This window comes from Rhinoraja longicauda, chromosome 16 (assembly GCF_053455715.1).
Source record: "Rhinoraja longicauda isolate Sanriku21f chromosome 16, sRhiLon1.1, whole genome shotgun sequence".
NCBI lineage: Eukaryota > Metazoa > Chordata > Chondrichthyes > Rajiformes > Arhynchobatidae > Rhinoraja > Rhinoraja longicauda.
Genome location: NC_135968.1, coordinates 20885151 through 20906935, shown reverse-complemented (window position 1 = coordinate 20906935; position 21785 = coordinate 20885151). Strand labels below are relative to the sequence as shown.

Sequence of the window (21785 nt, the reverse complement as noted above, 5' to 3'; positions counted from 1 at the left end):
TTGGTTCTGAAACACAAACTAAAATTCATTTCAAATTATTAAAATTGAAGTTTCTTCTGCTTTTAGTTATAAAAGGCCAATGTAAATTGAACTTGTTCCTCTCATCACATCACACATGGATCCATGGCATGAAACCTCAATGAATTGGCACTTACTTGCCAAAATCTCATTCCAAATCCAACACTGATTTAATGGCCAGATGGTTGGTTTCTGTGTTCAGTGCAATACGCCTGATAGTAGAAATTGGAAGTGTTACAGAGGTGCTGCACAGAATACCTTTCAGTGATTAAGTTTGAGTGCATTGCCAAGACAGAGCAAAATGAGTTTTGCTCTGTAACCTATATTTTTATTTCCTAGCAAGAAGTACAAAATGTTGGTCAAAAATCAAAAGTTGTGAAGTACAACATTCACAGCAACAAATAGAAGATGATTTTTTTTGAATGGAAGTTGTTTACAGTTTAACATTAAGTACCTTTCTTAAGATCGTTTCAGAAATTTAAATGAAATATTTTTAAAGTGGTGAAGAAGGCATTTGGCACTCTTACCCTTCTCCCATCTCTATATCCCATATTTCCTTTTATCCTTTATCTCCCTCCCTCCAGCTTTACATTTCTTTCCTTGTCTGACATCCCTTTGTCTCCATTTCATCTCTTGCCTTTATCACAATCTAAGCCAATCATTCTACCTCCCCCATCTATCACTATCTAGCTTTCTCTACCCTGCTCCATCAGTCTGAAGAAGGGTCCCAATCCAATATGTCCTCTGTCCATTCCCTTCAGATGCTGCCTGACCCACTGAGTTCCTCCATCATTTGATTTCTTCCTCAAGATGACAGCATTTGTAGTTCCCTATATCTCAAAAGTCAAGAGTGTTTTATTGTCATATGTCCCAGTTAGAACAATGAAACAGCAACACAACAGAATATGTAAACATAGTACACTGTAAACAATATGATAAACGAGAGAAAAAAAAGTTCCGTTCAGTGCGCGCACGCGCGCACACGCACGCACGCACACACACACACGGGATATGGGCCTAATGTGGACAAATAAGAATAGCACAGTTAGCTTGGCTTGGATGAGTAGAGCTCAAGGGCCAGTTTCCCTGCTGTATTAAATCCAATTCTCTATGACTCTGCTTGCCTTATTTCAGTGGAATTTCTTTATCTCCTTTATCTGCCTGTTCGAAAAGGTAAGGTGGGAAAAGTGACAGATTGCTACAAAGAAACTGCAACTGAAGCCAGGAGAGAGAAGTCAGGAGGAAAACGCAAAGAAAGCTGGAGTGAAAAAGAAAAATTGAAAGATTTTTCTTTTTGGGATATTTGGTTTGGTTTAGTTTAATTTAGAGATACAATGCCAAAACAGGCCCTTCAGACCACCGAGTCTGTGCCGGTCAGCAAACACCATACACTAGCACTATCCCACACACTAGGAACAATTTCTTTTTTTTTTTTACCAAAGCCAATTAACCTACAAACCTATACGTCTTTGGAGTGTGGGAGGAAACTGAAGCACCCGGGGAAAACCCACGCGGTCACGGCGTCAACATACAAACTTTGTGCAGACAGCACCCACAGTCAGGATCGAACCCGGATACCTGGCACTGTAAGACAGCAACTCTGCTGCTGTGCCAACATGCCTGGTGGAAAGGAATGGAGTATCTATTGAGGATAGGAGCAGAGAGAATCCATGGAGGAGAGCAAAGAAGAAACCACAGACAGGCATGGGGGAAAAAGCGAAATGGTGGAAGGAGTGCATGCAGAGGTGGAGTGTCATCAAGGGTGAAGGAAGCAGGCAGTCTGATGGAGGAGCTAGTATGTGTGGCTTGGTGAAAAGAGATTCCACGATTGGGGGAGGGAAGAGTGTGGAATGGAGGTAAGAGTCCATGAAATGGAGGGGAGAAGTCCATGTGAGGAGAGGAGATGGAGAAGGGGACGTCTGGAAGGGGCAAAGAAGGAGAGATCGCTTGGAGGTGGAGAAGGGGAGAACCACTGGAGGCAAGGGGAAGGTTGGCATAGCAGGGAAGTAGAGAAAAGAGTAAATGAGGGGAGGATCTGGGAAAGGACAGGTAAGGAGCCATCACTTGGAAGGGAGAGAAAGGGGTGAGCTCTTGGAGGGAAGAGGAAGGGGGTCATTGAAGGGGAGAGGTTAAAAAGATCATCGTACTGCATGGAAGATTGAGTCAATGAAGAGGAGATATTAATCCACAGAGGGAAGTTGAAGGGTTGGGAGAGTCCTTGTGGGGTACGGAGTCAGTGGAGAGGAAGGGATCTAGAGTGGAGAAGGAAGAAAATATACCATGATGTAACCAACAATGTCCACCTGAACAGTAACCTTGAACTACTCTAGGGAAGGCACAGCTCCATTCAGTGTAATCAAGAAGCTGCATGAATCATCGATTATCAACCTCTCAGCCAGGACAATTTTGTCACTAAAAATTCAGCTTTTTAATATGCAAATAGTGGCTCAGAAAACCACAGGGATTTTTGTTGAACTTCAAAAGCATACCTTTTTGGCAAGGTTTAGCAGCAGCTGTGTTTACAGTACAGTCAATTACTGTTGTGAGACTATCCTTTCCAGATGGTTTCACAAACAGGGCACGGATCTGCATTTGTCTATTGTACTGCTGCAATGCTATTGCTGGCTCTGTGCCAATGAAGACACTCCACCTATGCCAAAAATTCAGTCAAAGCAAGAATCCCTGTTTCATTACCCTTTAATACATTTTAGTTTTTGGTTTGAAGGCCAAGGTGAAGTTTGGAGATTTTGTCCAGGCTACCTTTTGTTCCTTCAGCTGTTGGTCCAATTTCTGATGTTCATCTTTGGTCTTCTGCTGTTGTGTCATCAATAACTTGATCTCAACTTGACCTTCATCCAGTTCTCCCTTCATGCGCACCAGTTCTTTGGACAGTTTCTCCTTCCGTCGAACCTCCCGGGCAATCTCATTCTCTCGCATCTGGATGTCGTGCTGAAGCTACAGAGAAAAAGAATTGGCATTGTATTATCGGTATCGAAAGAAACATGCATTACCACTCTGAGGAAAATATGCTTTTAAAGACTAAAATGTCTTAAAGTATCAGATAACATTTGGATCTGCTGACATTATAACAGATGTCCACAGATATTTTAGACATCACAAAATGCTGGAGTAACTCAGCGGGTCAGGTAGCATCTCTGGAGAGAAGAAATGGGTGACGTTTCCGGTCGAGACCCTTCTTCAGACTGAAGAAGGGTCTCGACCTGAAACGTCACCCATTCCTTCTCTCCATAGATGCTGCCTGACCCGCTGATTACTCCAGCATTTTGTGATACCTTCAATTTGTCCCAGCATCTGCAATTATTTTCCTACACAATATTTTAGACACATTAGTGAAAAACAATTCGTAATCTCTTCTCTAAGTTTGTTAAAGATTATTTTCTTCATCTTTTGAAACTAGTGTCCTGAATTTACATTGTTTTATCTGTGCATTTACAGGCATGTGAACAAATAGGGAATGGAGAGATAGAGACCAGGTGCAGGAAATTGTACAATCTAAATTGGTATCATGGGTCAGCACAAAAATCGTGGGCTGAATGGCCTGTCCCTGTACTTCATTGTTCAATATTCTAGATTCCTATGTTCTTTAAATTAAATGCCTGATTAACAGCTACAAATTACACACATTTCAGCAAGTAAAGAACATTATCTTCTTCACAGTCGTAAACAAAAAAAGGAATAAGCAAAGAAAAATATATAAAATATATAAAACGGGAAGAAGAAGGAGAGAAAGAAAGATAAAGAAAAATGAGAGAAAAGAAAAACAAAGAGAAGAAATAAAATTGAAAGACGAGTGGTGAAAGAAAGGGAAAAGGAAAACAGGAAAGGGTGAGATCTGGTGAATGTGAAAAAAGAGTGAATATAGAGAGAAAAGTGAAAGAGAGGAAGGACAGAAAAGGGGATAAAGAAATGGCAAAGGAAGAGAGAAAAAGATCAACGGTAAGCAGAGAAAGAGGAACCAAGGTGAAGGCAAAAAAAAAACTGGCCAAGATAAAGAGCGAGAAAATGAAAAGGTAAACTAAAATAAGCAGAAATACAAAAAAGAATAGAAAAGATTAAATAAAACAGGTTAAAAGCAGAGAAGGGGAGAAAGAAAAAGAAAGTGACTACGAAATATTGAGAGAAGAAAAGAATAAAACAAGAAAGGGAACAAACGGTCAAAAAATAAGAGAGAGACAAAAAGGCAGAGGGAGTAAAAGAAATGGAAAGAAAGAGGAAGAAAGTAAAAAAGAATACTTGCATTTATATGGCACACTTTACAACTTCAGAATGTCCCAATGCACTTCACATCCAATGAGTATTCTTTGGCACCACTAATATATCAAGAAACGCAGCAATGTAATAACAACCAGAAAATCGATGTTAAGTGGTGTTAATTGAAGGATATTGTTCTTTTTAGAAATAGTGCCACAATGTTTTTTACGTTTACTTTAGAAAACCAATATAACCTCAGTTTAACATCTTGCCTTGAAAACAACGTCTTTGTAAGTGCAATACACCCTCAGAGTTATCCTACAATTTGTGCCCAAGATTGGGACTTGAACTCACTACCTTATCGACAAAATTACCACCAACAGATTAGAAACTTTTCAAACAATCAGGCACCCGTCGAGTTACTCCAGCATTTTGTGATACTGGCAATTTTTAATATAACTAATTTCTACAATGCATAAAAGTCAATTAAATCCCACTGGAAACTCAAGTTGGAAGTAGCCTTTTGTTCACTTTGTAGCAATCTTTTGCCCAATAACTCCATAATAAAGATATCCTGAATCCTGATCCTGAATCCTAATCAGATGCCATGGCCCCAGTTTCCAGGTTGTCAAAGCAGTGCGACTTTCTAATTCTTTGCTGGGTGCCCCATAAAATCCGATATCTTGAAGAGTATTTCAGCACAGCGCGGTAATCCTATGTGTCCTTTTAGTCAGTTGGCAATTGCAAGAAACCGCTGGGACTGAAGTCCTAATTGGTGTGCCAATGTTCTTCCATTGTAAGTAACAGAAATTCTCAAACCCTGGTAAGATGGGATTTCAGATTAGTTTTCCATTTCCTGGGTTTCCATCCAATTCCCATCCTAAAGTCCGTTTCCATGAAAGTAGGAATGTCCTGATTCTAAGATTTGCTACACTTACACTACGCACTGTGGTGAGGAACGTTTGATGAACCAGTTGGCCATCTGTCCAAAGGTTAAAGAGGTGAATCCAAGAAATTATGCACACAAAAAAGCAGTGACCACTGCTCCATTCCTCATCCCCCTTATCACTAACCCAGTTCTGGTGATTTCACCGGTAATCCCCAAATTATTTTACAGTCCTCCTTTTCAAGTATATTCCCCTGCTTTTCCTTTTTATGAGCTGGATTTGATATAGGTGATGAAGGGAATCAAAACTTGCATGCATCATTGACTTCCACGTGTCAACACTGCAGCATTAGGTCCAGAAGTGCACTGGTGATCAGCTCCTCACATACTTGACATCCTCTCTTACACGGGACTCATGGTATGCTATGCAGCCAGATATCAGTTATTGAATAACCTGCCAAAACGTCAGGGTTTTGGATTCACATATAAAGAACTTGTGCCTTCAAGAGGTGGAGCGAAAGGGATCAGAAACAAAGGATTACCAACCTGTGCCATATTAAGGTCAGTCTCTGCTTTAAGACGATCGAACTCTTGCTCATTGGTTACCATTTCTGCCACCTTTTCGCGTAAAGTTACAACCTCCTTGAAAAGTTCATCTCTCTCTTTAGTCAGCTGCTCTTGGATTGTCAGCAAATCATTAACACTGTACAAACAAAAACACATTCACGATTTTACCATGATCTTTAAATATATTTTGAACAGAGTAAAAATAGTGATTTCAGATATTCCATTTTAGTAAGCTGTACTGATGCACAATGCAATGGCACATCTAGTAGAACTGCCATCTCACAACTCTTGCAATCCAGGTTCATTCCGGACCTTAGGGCCATCTGTGTGGAGTTTGTATGTTCCCCACCTCAGCACATGACTATCTCCCAGTTACTAAGCTGGTAGAGTGCAGAGACGATTGACAAGGACTTTGCCAGGTCTTGTGAGCCCAAGCTAGAGGGAGAGGTTGGGAAGGCTAAGACTTTATTCCTTGGAGTACAGGAGATTGAGGGGTGAGCTTATAGAGGTGTCTAAAATCATGAGGGGAATATGATGGGTGAAAGTGTTTTACACAAAGTAGGGAATCAAGAACCAAAAAGTACAGGTTTAAGATGAGAGGGAAAAGATTTAATAGGAAGCTGAGGACCAACCTTTGCACTCAGAGGGTAATGGGCATAGGAATGAGCTACAAGAGGACGTTGTTGAGGCCGTACTATAATAGCATTTAAAACGCATTTGGTTAGGCATGTGGATAGGAAAGGTTTAGAGGGATCCTCGACCAAGTGGAGCCGTTGGGCCCAAATCTCCCTTGCACTGGTGCAGCACCCTCTCCTCCCCCTCTCCCCTCCTCCCCTCCTTCCCCCCATTCCATCCCCCTCAGCCCCCCTTATCCTCCCTCCCTCCCTCCCTCCCCAGGAGATTTAAACTTTAAAATGTGAATAACTTTAAAAATATAACACTGATTTTAATGAAACCTCTTCCATTAGCACCAAAGGGACGATGGTGAGTAAGATGGACCTAAAATTGTCGCGCTATCGTGTACCATTTTGTCTGTAGTTCAGGAACAAACAAACAAACGAGAGTTTTAGTATATAGATGAGCCAGGACTAGCTTAGATGGGACATCTCGGACAGCATGACAAGTTGGGCCAAAGGGCCTGTTTCCTTGTATGACTACGATTTCATGACTGATTTTTTGTGTACCACAATGTTTTGTGGGTTGGTAGATAAATTTACTGTTATAAATCTGGGGGAAATTTATAGGACTGAAGGAAGACTAAGTTAGAGGAGATTTAGTAGGAATATGGGATTGCTCTGTGAACCAAGCATGAAAATAAGGAAATGCAGAATACATATATTAACTTGCAGTGCAAAGCCTCAAAGTACTATATTGGGGTCAATAATAAAAATAATCATTAGCGGTGCCTAAAGGCCAGAACATTTTCCATAATATTCCCTTTTGAGAAACCAGTTTATATGTGGAACACCTAGGAAGATGATGAAGACTTCTTTATTTTTTGTATTTATATTTGGTAAGCTTCTCATTACATTACCCTTCAGGCACCTCTGAAAACCTATTGAACAAGGTGATTTAGAGCTTGGTAAAACAATGAACAAATTACTGAATGGCAGAAACGAGGATCCGCAGATGCTGGTTACAAAATAATACACAAATTATTGGAATAACCCATCTGATCAGGCAGCATCTCTGCAGGAAATGGATAGGTGACATTTCGAATCAGAAGAAGGGTCCCAAACTGAAATGTCACCTCTTTGCGTTGTCGGGAGATGCTGCCTGACTCACTGAGTTAATCCAGCACTTTTTTATCTTTCACTGAATGGCAGAGATCAAGATTAGTATCTTAACTATGTTCAGTTTTCACAAAATGGTAAAATCAAATATATATCCAACCATTTTGGTAACAATATTTCACTTAGAGTCATCTGTATCAGTCTTCAGTGCGAAAAGATACACTGGAACTAGAGGACAGCAGTCTCAGATGTATGCCTGTGAAAAAGCTGTTTAATGGGTACTGAAGAGCTTTCTAAGCTTGATGACTAATTAACAGTGGATGAGATTGGAGAAGAGAATGCCACCAAACCACCCTAATTCACTTCCAGGCAGCCAGTTAGGGAACCACCTTTACAAGATCTTAGTAACGTGATTCAACCGGGGAGTGAACAATTGCCAGGCTAACATATCTTTGAGCAAACTAATAAAGGGATTGCAAAATAAAAACAGAACATGTTGGAAATACTCAGTCCGTCAGTCAGCATTTGTGACGAAATAAACTGTTAAGATTTCAGCTTGTTGACCTTTCATCAGAACTAAGGTAAAACTTGAAATAGTATTATTTTTAACGCAAAGGAAGGTGGAAGAGCCGGTGAGGAAAAAAAAGGAACGTTGCGATAAGATGGACCCAACACTAAATAACACAAATGGTTGTGGCCTAAGCTTATAGAGGGAAATAACGGCTAGTAAACAACAAAAGCTAGGTCTGAAGGAAGTGTAAAGGGTAGGAGATGAATCAAATGTGAAACACGAGAAACGAGACAAAGGCATGGAGTACAAATATGGAGAAACTAATGAGAATATAGAAGCAGGATAGTGAAGAAGAATAGTGAGTTCGACAAACCGACAAACTCCCATTGCTATCTTTGCTACATTTTCTCCCAACCTGTTTCTTTTTAGACTTTAGAGACATAGCGCTTCGGCCCACCAAGTCCGTGCCTTCCAGCGATCACCCTGTACACTATACAACTTCCCAGCAGGTCAGGTCAGGCAGCATCTAGGAGAGAGAGAATGGGTGACGTTTCGGGTCGAGACCCTTCTTCAGTCTGACCTGCTGAGTTACTCCAGCATTTTGTGATACCTTCGAGTTGTACCAGCATCTGCAGTTATTTTCCTACGTCACTAGACAGCTCATGCGACAATATGCACTTCCAGCACGAATCAAGATTGAGAGTAACAAAATGTTCCCAATACAAAAGCAATGATCACCTACTGTATAACCATTTTAAATTAAATTCTCAATCAGCTTGGATCTCTAAGCGGTGTTGGTTCATGCACGGCACTTAGCCTTGGGCCAGTTCTTGTCAAATTTTTTTTCTGAATATATCTAAATCTAACATCCGTCTCCAACAATGGAGAAGCTGGGAAGTCATCAAAGAAACTATAAAATGTATAAGTTGATCTTATCTGGAAAGCAACTCGTACAACCTCAGTCCCTTTACTCTAAATGTTCCCTTGCTATTAGAGATATGAGAATTTTGTATGTTGACAATACATATTATGACACAGAATTAGACCATTCAGCCCATCGGATCCATGTCAACTTTGGGCAGCGCAACCCCATTGATGCCATTGCCCTTCCTTCCCTGGAAACCTGCAACTTATTCTCTCTCACTTGCCCAACAATTCCACTTTGATTTAGTTTTGTTTATTTTAGTATAGTTTAGTTTAGTTTAGAGATACAATGTGGAAACAGGCCCTTTGGCCCACTGAGTCTGTGCCGACCAAAGATCACCCCGTACATTAGTTCTGTTATTCCAGTTTTTTCGTCATACACTCGAGGGGCAACTTACACAGCCAATTAATCAACAAACCTGCATTTCTTTGGAATGTGGGAGGAAAGCAAAAGCCCACGTGGTCATAAGGTCATAAATGGGAGGAGCAGGATTAGGCCATTTGGCCTATCAAGTCTACTCCATCATTCAATCATTGCTGATTTATCTCCCCCTCCTAACCCCATTCTCCTGCCTTCTCCCCATAACCCCTGACACCTGTACTAATCAAGAATTTATCCATCTCTGCCTTAAAAATATCCATATACTCCAAAGTTGAGTATAGAAGTTGGGAGATCATGTTGCAGTTGTATAAGACATTGGTGAGACCGCATTTGCAATATTTGGTTCAGTTCTGGGCACCATGTTATAGGAAAGATGTTGTCCAGCTGGAAAGGGTACAGAGAAGATTTCCGAGGATGTTGCCAGGACTAGAGGGTCTGAGCTATAGGGAGAGGTTGAGTAGACTGGGACTCTATTCCCTGGAGCGCAGGAAGATGAGGGGTGATATTATAAAGGTGTATAAAATCATGAGAGGAATAGATCGAGTAGATGCACTGAGTCTCTTGCCCAGAGTAGGTAAATCGAGGACAAGAGGACTTAGGTTTGAGGTGAAGGGGAAAAGAAATTCCTCCTCATCTCCTTCCTTAAGGAATGTCCTTTTATTCTGAGGCTATGAAACTATAGTCCCAGACTCTCATACTAGTGGAAACATCCTCTCCACATCCACTCTATCCAAGCCTTTCCTATTCGATGAGATCCTCCATCATTCTTCTAAACTCCAGCAAGTACAGGCCCAGTGCCATCAATCGCTCATCATATGTCAACCCACTCATTCCTGGGATCATTCTTGTAAACCTTCTCTAGACGCTCTCCTGGGCCAGCACATCCTTCCTCAGATATGCTGCTCAAAATTGCTCACAATACTCCAAATGCAGCCTGACCAGCACCTTATAGAGCCTCAGCAGTACATCCCTGCTTTTGTATTGTAGCCCTCTTGAAATAAATGCTAGCATTACATTTGCCTTCTTTACTATCGATTCGACTTGCAGATTAACTTTTTGGGAATCCTGCATCAGCACTCCCAAGTCCCTTTGCACCTCTGATTTCTGGATTTCCTCCCCATTTAGAAAATAGTCTACGACTTTATTCCTACTACCAAAATGCAAGACTCCACACTTTGCAGCACTATATTCTATCAGCCACTTCTCTGACCACTCTCCCAACTCGTGCCAACTTGTCGACTCCCACTCAGTTCTCTGGTCCCAGGGAGAACATACAAACTCCACATCGACAGCACCCATGCTCAGGATCAAACCCTGGGTCTCTGGTGAGGTAAGGCAGCAACCATACCGCTGCGCCACTGTGTCAATTCTTTTACCACAAAACTAACCAAGGGTACTTTGGAATGTGGGGCAAATCTACGTGATCATAGGGAGAACATGTAAACTCCTTCCAGGCAACACTAGAAATCAAGTTCAAATACGGGATGCTAGAATTGTGAGGCAGAACCACTAACTGCTGTGGCACAGAGCCACCATTAGTTGAGTTTTCCCTTGGTTTCACCTTCTCTTTCTTCTTCAGTTCTCTATATTTAAACATACCTCTTTCTTTAATTTGTCAATGTTGACAGTGATTTACCAGACTCCCTCTCTCTTTCCCTTTCTCATGCAACTTAAATGTTGAGGTTTAAAGGAGCAGCACAGTGGAATAGCCGTTGCTTTGCTGCCTTCCAGCGCCATATACCCGGGTTCAATCCTGACTATGAGTGCCGTCTGTACGGAATTTGTACTTTCTCCCCGTGACCATGTGGGTTCTCTCTGGGTGCTCCGGTTTCCTCCCACACTTCAAAGGCATATTGATTTGTAGGTTAATTTGCTTCAGTAAAATTGTAAATTGTTCTTAGTGTGTAGGATAGTGTTAGTGTAAAGCGTGATCATTGGTCTCGTTGGGCTGAAGGGCCTGGTTCTGTGCTGTATCTCTAAAGTCTATTGTCTAAAGGTGACTAAAACAAAAAATTCAAAGGCGTTTTAGTACTGCATTCTTTCACTCCAGCCCGTCAGTAAATTTTTAAAGTATGGAACAAGCTGCCAAAGTAGGTAGTTGAGGCAGATACTATAACAGCATTTAAAAGGACATCTGGAAAGTTACATCAATTGGAAAGGTTTAGAGGGATATGGGCAAAAGCAGGCAAATGGGACTAGCTTAGCTGGGGCACCTTGGTCGGCATGGAGGAGTTGGGCCAAAAGACCTGTTTCGGTGCTCTACTGAAAAGTTACAAAACGTGTTCAAAGTTCATATACATACAACCGCATGGGTATAAATGGCTCAAAAGCAATATTATCTGCATTGTGTGTGCAAAGTATCAGTATTTCATTATTCCAATTGGAAGTTAGATGAAGGTTGGTCCAAACATACTCCAGTGATAAGTGCAGACCTTATTAGAGTCCCAGTTGAGGGTACAATAGTATTGTTGCAACTCACCAATTACATATGATCAAGATCAACTAGGCAGGGTTTATGTGCTTTACTGCCATGCAGTGAAACACACCTGCTGGAAAAGAACACAATTCAATGTAATGTAACACTTTTGTTTATAAGTGGTTGCCCAGTGAAGTCTGTTCTTGGTTACCCATCCAGGGCCAAAAAGATCTGCTAATTTTCTGAGACAATACAAACCACAGGCCAGAATCATTGGGTCTGGGGAAATGTGATTGTTTGCGAGACCTTGCCTGTGGTACCAGATCTGGGAAATTCCGCCCACAATGAAACCCACCACCTGGGCAGCTCCAGCCAAAACAGAACAAGGTCAGTGGTACAGATAAACGCAAAATTCTGGAGTAACTCAGCAGGTTAGGCAGCATCTCTGGAGAAAAAGGATGGGTGATGTTTCAGGTCAGGACCCTTCTTCAGTTGTAATTTTGATTTGAGTCAACGGTGTCAATTGAATTGAGTTAATTTATTGAATATTCATTCATTTTATATTATCTATGTGCATTGTGAAGACAGGTCTGTTATGCTGTTGCAAGTAAAATGTTCATTGTTCCGTTGCCTGTACATATGACAATTCTGCAACATCCTCTCTCGCTGCGCCCCCTCTGTGATTCCTCCTGCTCTCCGACTACCTCTCGTTTCCCTCATCCCTAATTAGTCTGAAGAAGGGTCTCGCCCCGAAATGTCATCCATTCCTTCTCTCCAGAGATGCTGCCTGTCCCGCTGAGTTACTCCTGCTTTTTGTGTCGATCTTTAGATTAAACCAGCATCTGCAGTTCCTTCTTACACATTTTGTCTGCTCCACTGCAAAATCTCCTCAAGGTATGTCTACTTTGAAGAAGTTGTCCTCCTCTCTCAGACGAGAGTTCTGCAACATCCTCTCTCACTGCTCCCCCTCTGTCATTCCTCCTGCTCTCCAACTATCTCTCGTTTCAACTAGTCTGAAAAAGGGTCTCAACCAGAAACATCACCCATTCCATCTCTCCAGAGATGCTGACTGTCCCGCTGAGTTACTCCAGCTTTTCGCGACAATTAAACAATCTTGACTCTTGACTGTCTTGATGTAAAATGCACGTAGGAATTTGACCACCTGATTTTCTTTTTTATTCCCTTCGCAATCATTGACTCCCTATTGCCCAAAGCCAAAATGGTCCACTTAAAGGCGAGGTCGTCATACACATTACACTGATGCCATGAGGACATGGGGTGTGGAATATAATCACAGAAGAAAATATAGTGGATAGAGGAATAAATAAAAAATAAAATGAACAAACCTGCTCTCTTGACCCAGTGAAAGTCCAGCACCTTGCTCCACAAGCCTGGTCAGGTTGCTAATTTCTTGCTTCAGAGAGCGAATGGTTTCTTTTCCTCGTTTTTCCTGATCAAGAGCTGAATCAACCATTTTCCATGCCTTTTCAATCTCCTATTTATTTTAATGAAAATATGCAAAACAAAATTAGCTGAACCATTCATACTTTGAAACATAATTCATTTGTCTTTATTTTTAAATGGTATTAAAAGTTGCTGTACGAGAATCTTGTTTAGTGTAACACATTATTATTTTTAATGGAAAAAATAACCCCCCTGGTTATCTTAGTTGGTATAAATACATTAATGAATACAATTTCCAGCTGATATTTATGGTATAATTTTGCACAGGCAACTACTTGTGATTACAAGCCATGGCCAGAAGGAAGGGCTTTGGCAAAAGTGATAAAATAATCACTTTTTCACTAACATTTTTTTTTGGAGAGGGAGCACAGTGGCACAGCGGTAGAGTTGCTGCCTTGCAGCACCGGAGACCCATGTTCAATCCTGACTACGAGTGCCGTCTGTATGGAGTTTGTACGTTCTCCCTGTGACCGCGTGGGTTTCTCTGGGTAATCGGAGAAACATTCCAAAGATGTACAGGTTTGTGGGTTACTTGACTGCTATAATTTGTCCCTGGTGTGTAGAACAGAATGAGTGTACAGGTGATCATTGGTCGGTGCAGACTCAGTGGCCAAAGGGCATGTTTCCAAGCTGTATCTCTACACTAAACTAGAAAAAACCTAAAATGTATTACTGAAAATTAAAATCTGCAGGTGCTTGGAAAAATGGATTGAAAACAGAAGTTGCTGGAGATACTCAACAAGTCAGAAAGCATTTAAGGAGAGTGGTCTTTCTGAAATCTGGCATTTTAGATTCTAATGAAGGGTCTTAATCCTGAAATGAGTGCATTCTGTCCCACAGTCACACACCAGTCGAGGCACAAAACCCCATCTTCCACCCTCAAAAAAATAATGACTATGCATGTTAAGGACAGGTCTGTATGTGGTTCTTTAATCTGCCTATCTAAAGATGGGAAATTGTACATTTCTATGAACATCTTTCCCTCACCCTAAGGTCTCATGATGTGTGGTGCTATTGTCTAAGGAACCTAACCATACTAGACATAGGAGAAGGCAGAGGTGTATTGCAATTATGTTACTGTGTTAGAATTCCAGAGGCCAAATGGAGGATGGCAGAGATAGTGAGTTTAAATTTCATTGTTATAAGGATTAGGAGTAGAATTAGGCCATTCTGCCCATCAAGTCTATTCCGCCATTCAATCATGGCTGATCTATCTCTCCCTCCTAACCCCATTCTCCTGCCTTCTCGCCATAACCTGAAGGATCTCAATCCGAAACGTCACTCATTCCTTCTCTCCAGAGATGCTGCCTGTCCCGCTAAGTTACTCCAGCTTTTTGTGTCTATCTACGGTTTAAACCAGCATCTGCAGTTCCTTCCTACACGTTAAATCTCACTGTGTCAGGTTCATAGTTAGAATGCAGTTTACCAAACAAGAGAAACAGAAAGCTGATATTAATTAAATTGCTATAGGTGCAAGGGCTTGGAACCCACATAAGCTAAGGAAGTAAAATTGCTGATCTTTCTCCATCTGACTTGAATGTGCTCAAATCCCATTTCATTACAATTAGCTATTAATTGCCTTCTGAAATTGCCTGACAAGTCATTCTGTTATGTCCACAGCACCAAGGGCCATAAATGTTAGCATAGCTCGCAACCTGGTGATAATTATAGAGAAATATTTCTGCTTCAACCTTGTGGAAGTACAGATAGTTTCAGTGCTAGCAGCCCACATATTTGTGATGACGGGTCTAACAGAAGGAATATTTGGAACAAGGCTGCCTGGCATTGGATTGTTCAAATGACACAAACTCATTACCATACAAATGATCAACATGTGCATTGACAATATATATATATATACATCACTAAAATGCACATTCACATGTCGAGTAGACATTATCAAGGTGAACATTTGTACTGTCATATGGTGTATATGCCGAGAGGTATTGTAGTAAATTCTAGCAGCAATGAGCATCCTACATTGTTACACACTGCACATCTTGACTGCACCGTGTACTTGGTTACACGAGAATCGCTAATACATTAGTGTGTGGACATGGAGGGTGGTGAAACTGTGGAATTTGTTGCCACACACGGTTGTGGAATCCAAGTCTTTGGGTATTCTTAAAGCAGCGATTGACAGGTTATTGATTAGTGAGGGGATCACAGGTTACAGGGAGAAGGCAGGAAAATGGGGTTGAGAAGGATAGATAGATCAGCTATGATTGAATGGTAGATAAGCTCGATGGGCCAAATGGCCTAACTCTGTCCACAGACATGATAACTATTGTTTGGCTTTGCAAGAACAATTTACTTAGTCGCATTCCCAATATTATCCAATAGTTGTGTAAATCGTTGCATAGGGTTTAATTGTGTGCACGTCATTGTATAGTTAGTAATGATGCACAAAATGGCCTCCTTGGTTCCAAAGCCTTACCTTTTTCACTAGACCAACAGAGATCACAGCCTCTGAGAGAGTCCAACAGTACTGGAATGGTCTGCCTAGAACGCCAGGGGAGTCAACCATGGCAGTCGGCTGTGGGACTGGATCTGCTGGCTCTGAACGGGCCGGAGTTCCAGAGCCAGGCCGCAGGGGACAAATTCGTCCCGCGGGTCAGGTAGGAGAGAAAGAATGGGTGACGTTTCGGGTCGAGACCCTTCTTCAGACTGAAGAAGGGTCTCGACCCGAAACATCACCCATTCCTTCTCTCCTGAGATGCTGCCTGACCCGCTGAGTTACTCCAGCATTTTGTGATACCTTCGATTTCTACCAGCATCTGCAGTTATTTTCCGCAACTAACAGTAGAGTGACTTCTAATAATCAGCATTATCTGCTGGTTTCACGCCATTGAAGTCCCAAGATGGCTGCATTATCGGTGTTTTGTCTATCTTGTCCGTCTATTGAGTAATGCTCCCATTTGTGGTTATACCAACACTTCAACACATAGTGAATATTACAATCTTTACAAATTGGAAAATAAAATGGTAAGAAGTTAATACCTTGAGAAGTTAATACACTCTTCTCTCCCCCCCCCCCACACCCCCACCCCTTCACTGCCCTGCGCCCCACCTGGATGACCTACCTCTCTCCACCCAAACCACCCACCCCCCCTCCCCTTCACTGCCCTGTGCCCCATCGGGACTACCTAGTTCACTCCACCCAGACCCTCCCCCCACTCCCCCCAACCCCGCCCCCGCACTCCACCCCATGCTACTTTCCTCCCTCTGGCTTTACTATCTGCAACTCTTCAAACCTATCGCACACATTCCTTTCTTAACTCCTGCCTTTGTTGCAACTATCTGCCCATCAAAAACAAGGACAATAGGTCTACACAATGTAGGCCACGCTTTGTCCTGCCTCTCCTCTTTTCTAATCTGTTTCCAATGGTAGTCTAATAACTAAAGGGCTCGGTTTAAGATGGGAGGGAGGATGTTTAAAATCTTTCAATTTCAGGTTAATTACTGAACAGTGAAATTTCCCGATTCCTTTAAGGGTAATCCATGCCGTCACCATCACGTTTCAAAAATCTCACCTGCTTTAAAGAATCTATAGTTGACTGGTCATCTTGTGAAATTTTAAGCGCTGTAGACACTTTTGTTGAATTTGCAACAATCTCAGCATTTAGTTCTTTGCACTTTGACATTAACCGTTTCTCATTTTCATGAGATTTCTTGAGGGCCTGATGCAGTTTTTCATATTCAATGCGAAATTTCTCAAGTCCCTTGTCTCCCATAAGTTCATTGAGCACCTCTTGAAACTCACGCTCCAGTGCCTCGAAGGCACTATCATCCTTAGCTCCTTTATCTGCCTTTTCCTGCAGATTAAAAATGAGGAAATAAATTAGCATCATGTATTATTTATGGGCATCCAAGATCCAAGTGGACACAAATATTCATCCATTCTCTTCAAAACTGCATCCATTTGTCTCTTGAAATGCATTGGCTATATCTGCCTCACCTACAGGAAATTATTTCCCTACTTAACATCTATGTTTGAAGAACTTCCATCATGTTTTAAGTGGGGGTATCCTTAGGAAAAATTATAGGAAAGCCACTCAGAATTCTTACTTAAACCAAAATGTCACAAATAAATCAACTAACTCGATGTGCTCAAAAGATGTATGCTTATTGCTTTGATTTATTTTACCAATTAGGAAACATTTCTTTTAATATATATATTTTTTAAAGACAAAGTGCTGGAGGAACTCAGCAGGTCAGGCAGCATCCCTGGAGAACAGATAGGTGACATTGCGGGTCAGAACCCTTCTTCAGTCTGAACATCACCTATCCATGTTCTCCAGGGATGATGCCTGACCCACTGAATTACTCCAGCACCCTGTCTTGTTTTTGCATTCCAGCATCTTCTGTTCCTTGTTTCTATCCCTTAATATATATATTTCTTAATGGTCGGCAGTTGGCAATTTCCTGTCTTCCAGTAACAAAAGCTTATTTAAGTATCACCTCCCATTTTCAGTGATAAAGAAGTAGAATAAAGTGGTAAACAAGTACATGCTAGTCTTTCAGGTAGTCAGAGGAAGTAACTGGAACTAGTGAGCTGATGTTGCCTGACTCTTGTGCTATCTGGGAATATAAGTCTCTGAGGTCTGCTAAGGTCTATTACAAAGTGTGGACTTTGATGAGTCAGAAACTTTGATGGCTCAAGGGCAGTAAATAGACTAATTCAATGAATTAAGATGGAGGGGCAAGTGACGTGTTGCAGCTGCCTTATGTGGGAGCTATCGGAAAACATTGTGCCCCATTGGAAGCATCTCCATTAAGTATCTGCAGTGGAATGGCTTTGGCTCAGAATGATTAGCTGTACTTGAAGATCTGCACATTGTAATAAGAGGGGGGAAGTTACCTGGACCATTTTAATCACAAGCAATCATATCCCTTAGATAATATGCTGCAGAAGTGGCCAGTCAACAAGGATGGAAGAATAGCATGAGCATGAGATCAGAATTGGAGGACTGTGGACATCCAAGGATATTACAGTGATGGGAAAGATTGAAGCAAATAAGGTATTTGAATGCAAAGATAATTTTGAAATCATAGCATTGTTAAACTGGGAGAAAGTTTTGCTCTATAAACACATGGGCAATTGGGGAACAGGCTTGATTTCAGTTGTAATAAGTACCACAGAATTTGTATCTCCTCAAGCTTACAAGGGATAAAATAATCGTCCAGGAGAGTATTGGAAGAATCAAGTTCCACATGTCAGAGGTATGAATGGAGTATGAATTTATGATGATAATTTATTGTCACCTATGTACGTTGGTACAGTGAAATTCCTTGTTTTGCATACAATCCAGTAAAATCATACCAGTAAGATCAGCACAATCATAGATAAGTACAAAAATGCAATGATTGTAGTGCAATAGTAGACTTCACCGAGACAGTATACAAAGAGTCGCCATGTTTCTGGCGCCCGCAAAGTTTTAAAGTTCTTAGAGGGCAGTCTTATCTTGGTTTTATCTTGTCCTTACAGCACCGATCATCTCCTCCGTCCGACAAGACTTAGAGACTTTTCTGAAGTTGGGGACTGAAGTCTTCCTCTCAGTGGACAGGCAGCCACCCAGTTACCATCCATCTGAGGAAAGGGTGGGCCAGGTGCGAGTTGAGCCTCAGTGATCCAGCTGAATGCCCGCTAACAAGAGAATTTGATAATCCCACAACTGTGCCTGGAATTTGGACCTGACTATGAAGTCCAAGAGTAGAAACAGGAAACTGCAGATGCTGCTTTGTACCAAAGAAAGAAGCAAAGTTCTAGAGAAACTCAAGTAGCATCTCTGGAGAAAAAGGATGGGTGACATTTCGTCTCGTCCTCCCCCGAAACATTGCCCATCATTCTGCTCCAGAGATGCTGCCTGACCCGCTGAGTTACTCCAGCGCCTTGTGTCTAACTACCTATGAAGCCCAAGAGGGTGATTTCGCTTACCGACATGGTGGCCACTGAGTCTCAGGTACAATATGAGCTTGGGACAGGAAGGTGAGAAGGTGGACAGAGAGATGCAGAGGGTCAGGGGTTGGAGCCTTTGTTGCCTGTCTGGCTGCTTGTTGCCCTGGCACCGCCTCCCGTCTGACTGCCCGCCGCCTCGCCCCCGTCGCTGTCTGTCTGGATGGCCGCGGGGTTGGCGCTGACGCCCACGGTCTGGCTGCCGACGGTCTTGCCGCTGTCCGTCTGGCTGGCTGTGGTGGCGGTGGCGGCGGTGGTGGTGGTGCTGAGGGCACCTGCTTTCCGCTCCGTGTTGCCAAGCGGCCACCGTGGCCGCCGCCCACCTCCCCACCGAGCTCCGCTCGCGCGTCCTCGCCCGCGCCCTAGCAACGGCGCAAGACGACGGCGGCGGAGTGATGACGAAGGCGGCGACGTACACCGGTCTGTCCTTACGTCCTGCGTCAAGGCCCCGCCCCCCGGAAAAACAAACGCCCCTCCCCCTAGATAGACAATAAACAATTGGTGCAGGAGGAGGCCATTCGGCCCTTCGAGCCAGCGCCACCATTCAATGTGATCATGGCTGATCATTCTCAATCAGTACCCCTGCCTTTCTCCCCATACCCCCTGACTCCGCCATCATTAAGGGCTCTATCTAGCTCTCTCTTGAATGCATTCAGAAGATATATTGCAAAAATAAGGAACTGCAGATGCTCGTTAATACACAAAGTGCTGGAGTAACTCAGCAGGTCAGGTGGCATCTCTGGAGAACAAGTATAAGTGACATTTGGGGTTGGGATCCTTCTTCAGACTGATTGTGGTGATGGGTGGGGTGGGGAAGCTAGAAGATAAGAGGGGCAGTGAAAGGCCAAGTAAGTGATTGGTGGATTCTGAGTAGGAATTCAGATTTATCATATTAAATTTGTATTACATTATATACCTACCAACATTTTTTCAGAAGGTTATTATGTAAGTATGGCATTAACAGATATTTTGTTATCATTACATGCAATGTCTTGGGGAAGAGGTAAACTCAGAACATATTACGAGGAAGTAAAACACAACTTAATACTGTACTGATGCACCACTTCTTTCAAGCCATTTCTATTGTTCTCTCATTTCAACTCATTCGAGCCTTGTTTCCTTTGTGAAGATCACAAACCAAATCTCATGTGACTTGTAATCAGCCCGTCTGCAGTGCCTTGTTCCACTGAGCAAAGCTTGATCAAACCAAAAATAACCTCAATCATCCAGGATGGGAAATAAAAGGTCTTCTTCTTAGAAGCAAGTCTGAAAAAAATATCGTTGTTTCCTTTTTGTATTGTCAGAGGAAACATGTGTTTTTCCACATCACTGAGGAATGTTAGCAGATAACTTTGTACCAGTGTCATTGAGTCATATAGCACAAAAACAGGCCCTTCAGCCCAACTTGCCCATGCCGATCAAAATGCCACATCTATACTAGTCCCACCTGCCAGTGTTTGCCCTATATCCCTCTAAACCTTTCCAATCCATGTACTTGACCAAGCATCTTTTATGTGGTACAGTGGCATAGTGCTGTCTTACAGCGCCCGAGACCCACGTTTGAACCTGTCTATGCGTGCTGTTTATACAGAGTTTGCATGTTCTCCATGTGACCGTGTGGTTTTCCTCCGGGTGCTCCGATTTCATCCCATATTCCAAAGAGGTGCAGGTTTGTAGACTAATTGGCTTCTGTAAATTGCCCTTGATATGTAGGGTGCAAAATGTGTCTGACACAGAAGTAGTGTACAGGTGATCATTGGTCAGTGCAGACAGGGTAGGCCAAAGGGTCTGTTTCCACTCTGTACCTCTAAACTAAAGCAAACTAAATAAACCAAATGTGAATAATAATGAATCTGTCAATGACCAGAAGCAACTCTGAGTTACATCTAGGGAGATCTGGGATGTGAAAGGTGCTATCTAAATGGCATTCTGACTACACCAGAGTGATTGCTGCAAGCAGAGTAGCTCTAACATTTTGCCAAATACCAGAAAATAACAAGTTTTTAAATAGCTATTTACACCCAGAATAGTCCCCTATTGCATGGCTTTATAGGATAGCTGTTGCTTGAAATTGTACTGCCATTTTAAATCACATTCAATGCCATCGCCGACAGAAAAGCCATAGTGCATGTCCTTATATGTAATTCAGAGTTGTCTCTGGTCATTATACAGATTTATTGTTAGCCAACAAATTGTCGGCTAATTGAATCTATCAGTCTCAGACGTGTGTAGAAAGTATAGTTCACAGTGTATAGAAATTATAGGATCAAGATGTAAAACCTCCAACTAACTTCAGACTACTTGCATTATATACTTTCCCCACTATTTTTCCAAGTGTATTAATGTTGATACAACTGGTCTGCAACAAATATAGAACTCAGAACAGCAAAGCACAGGAACTTGCCCTTCAACCCACAATGTCTGATGCAAACATGATGCCAAGATAAACTATCCACATGATCCACATCCCTTCATTCTCTGCATATCCATGTGCCTATCTAAAACCTTTTAAACACCACTATTGTATCTGCCTCCCCCGGGCAGCACGTTCCCAAGTATAGGGATGTGAAAATAGGACACTTTCAAATACATTGAGGTGGATTTCCTCTCGCTATTGTCTCAAAATCTCTGTAATTGCAAGCTCCATTTTCACACTTTAGATTAATAATCTAATTGGACAAATTCAAAGCCAGTCTTTGATGTGGTTGTAAATTTC

General features: G+C 42.1%; 1 protein-coding gene across 1 annotated transcript in view; it reads right to left on the bottom strand.

The window, feature by feature from the left end:
* Positions 1-19442, bottom strand: part of cfap58 (cilia and flagella associated protein 58) — a 143915-nt gene extending 124473 nt beyond the window's left edge. Inside the window, exons 1-5 of the mRNA XM_078412814.1 lie at positions 19052-19442; positions 16647-16928; positions 12996-13144; positions 5663-5819; positions 2779-2973 (exon numbers count right to left, since the gene is read on the bottom strand). Of these exons, the coding sequence (XP_078268940.1) occupies positions 2779-2973; positions 5663-5819; positions 12996-13144; positions 16647-16928; positions 19052-19057 (789 nt within the window). The 5' untranslated portion in view covers positions 19058-19442. The remainder of the gene's footprint in view (positions 1-2778; positions 2974-5662; positions 5820-12995; positions 13145-16646; positions 16929-19051) is intronic.
* Positions 19443-21785: the final 2343 nt, after the last annotated feature.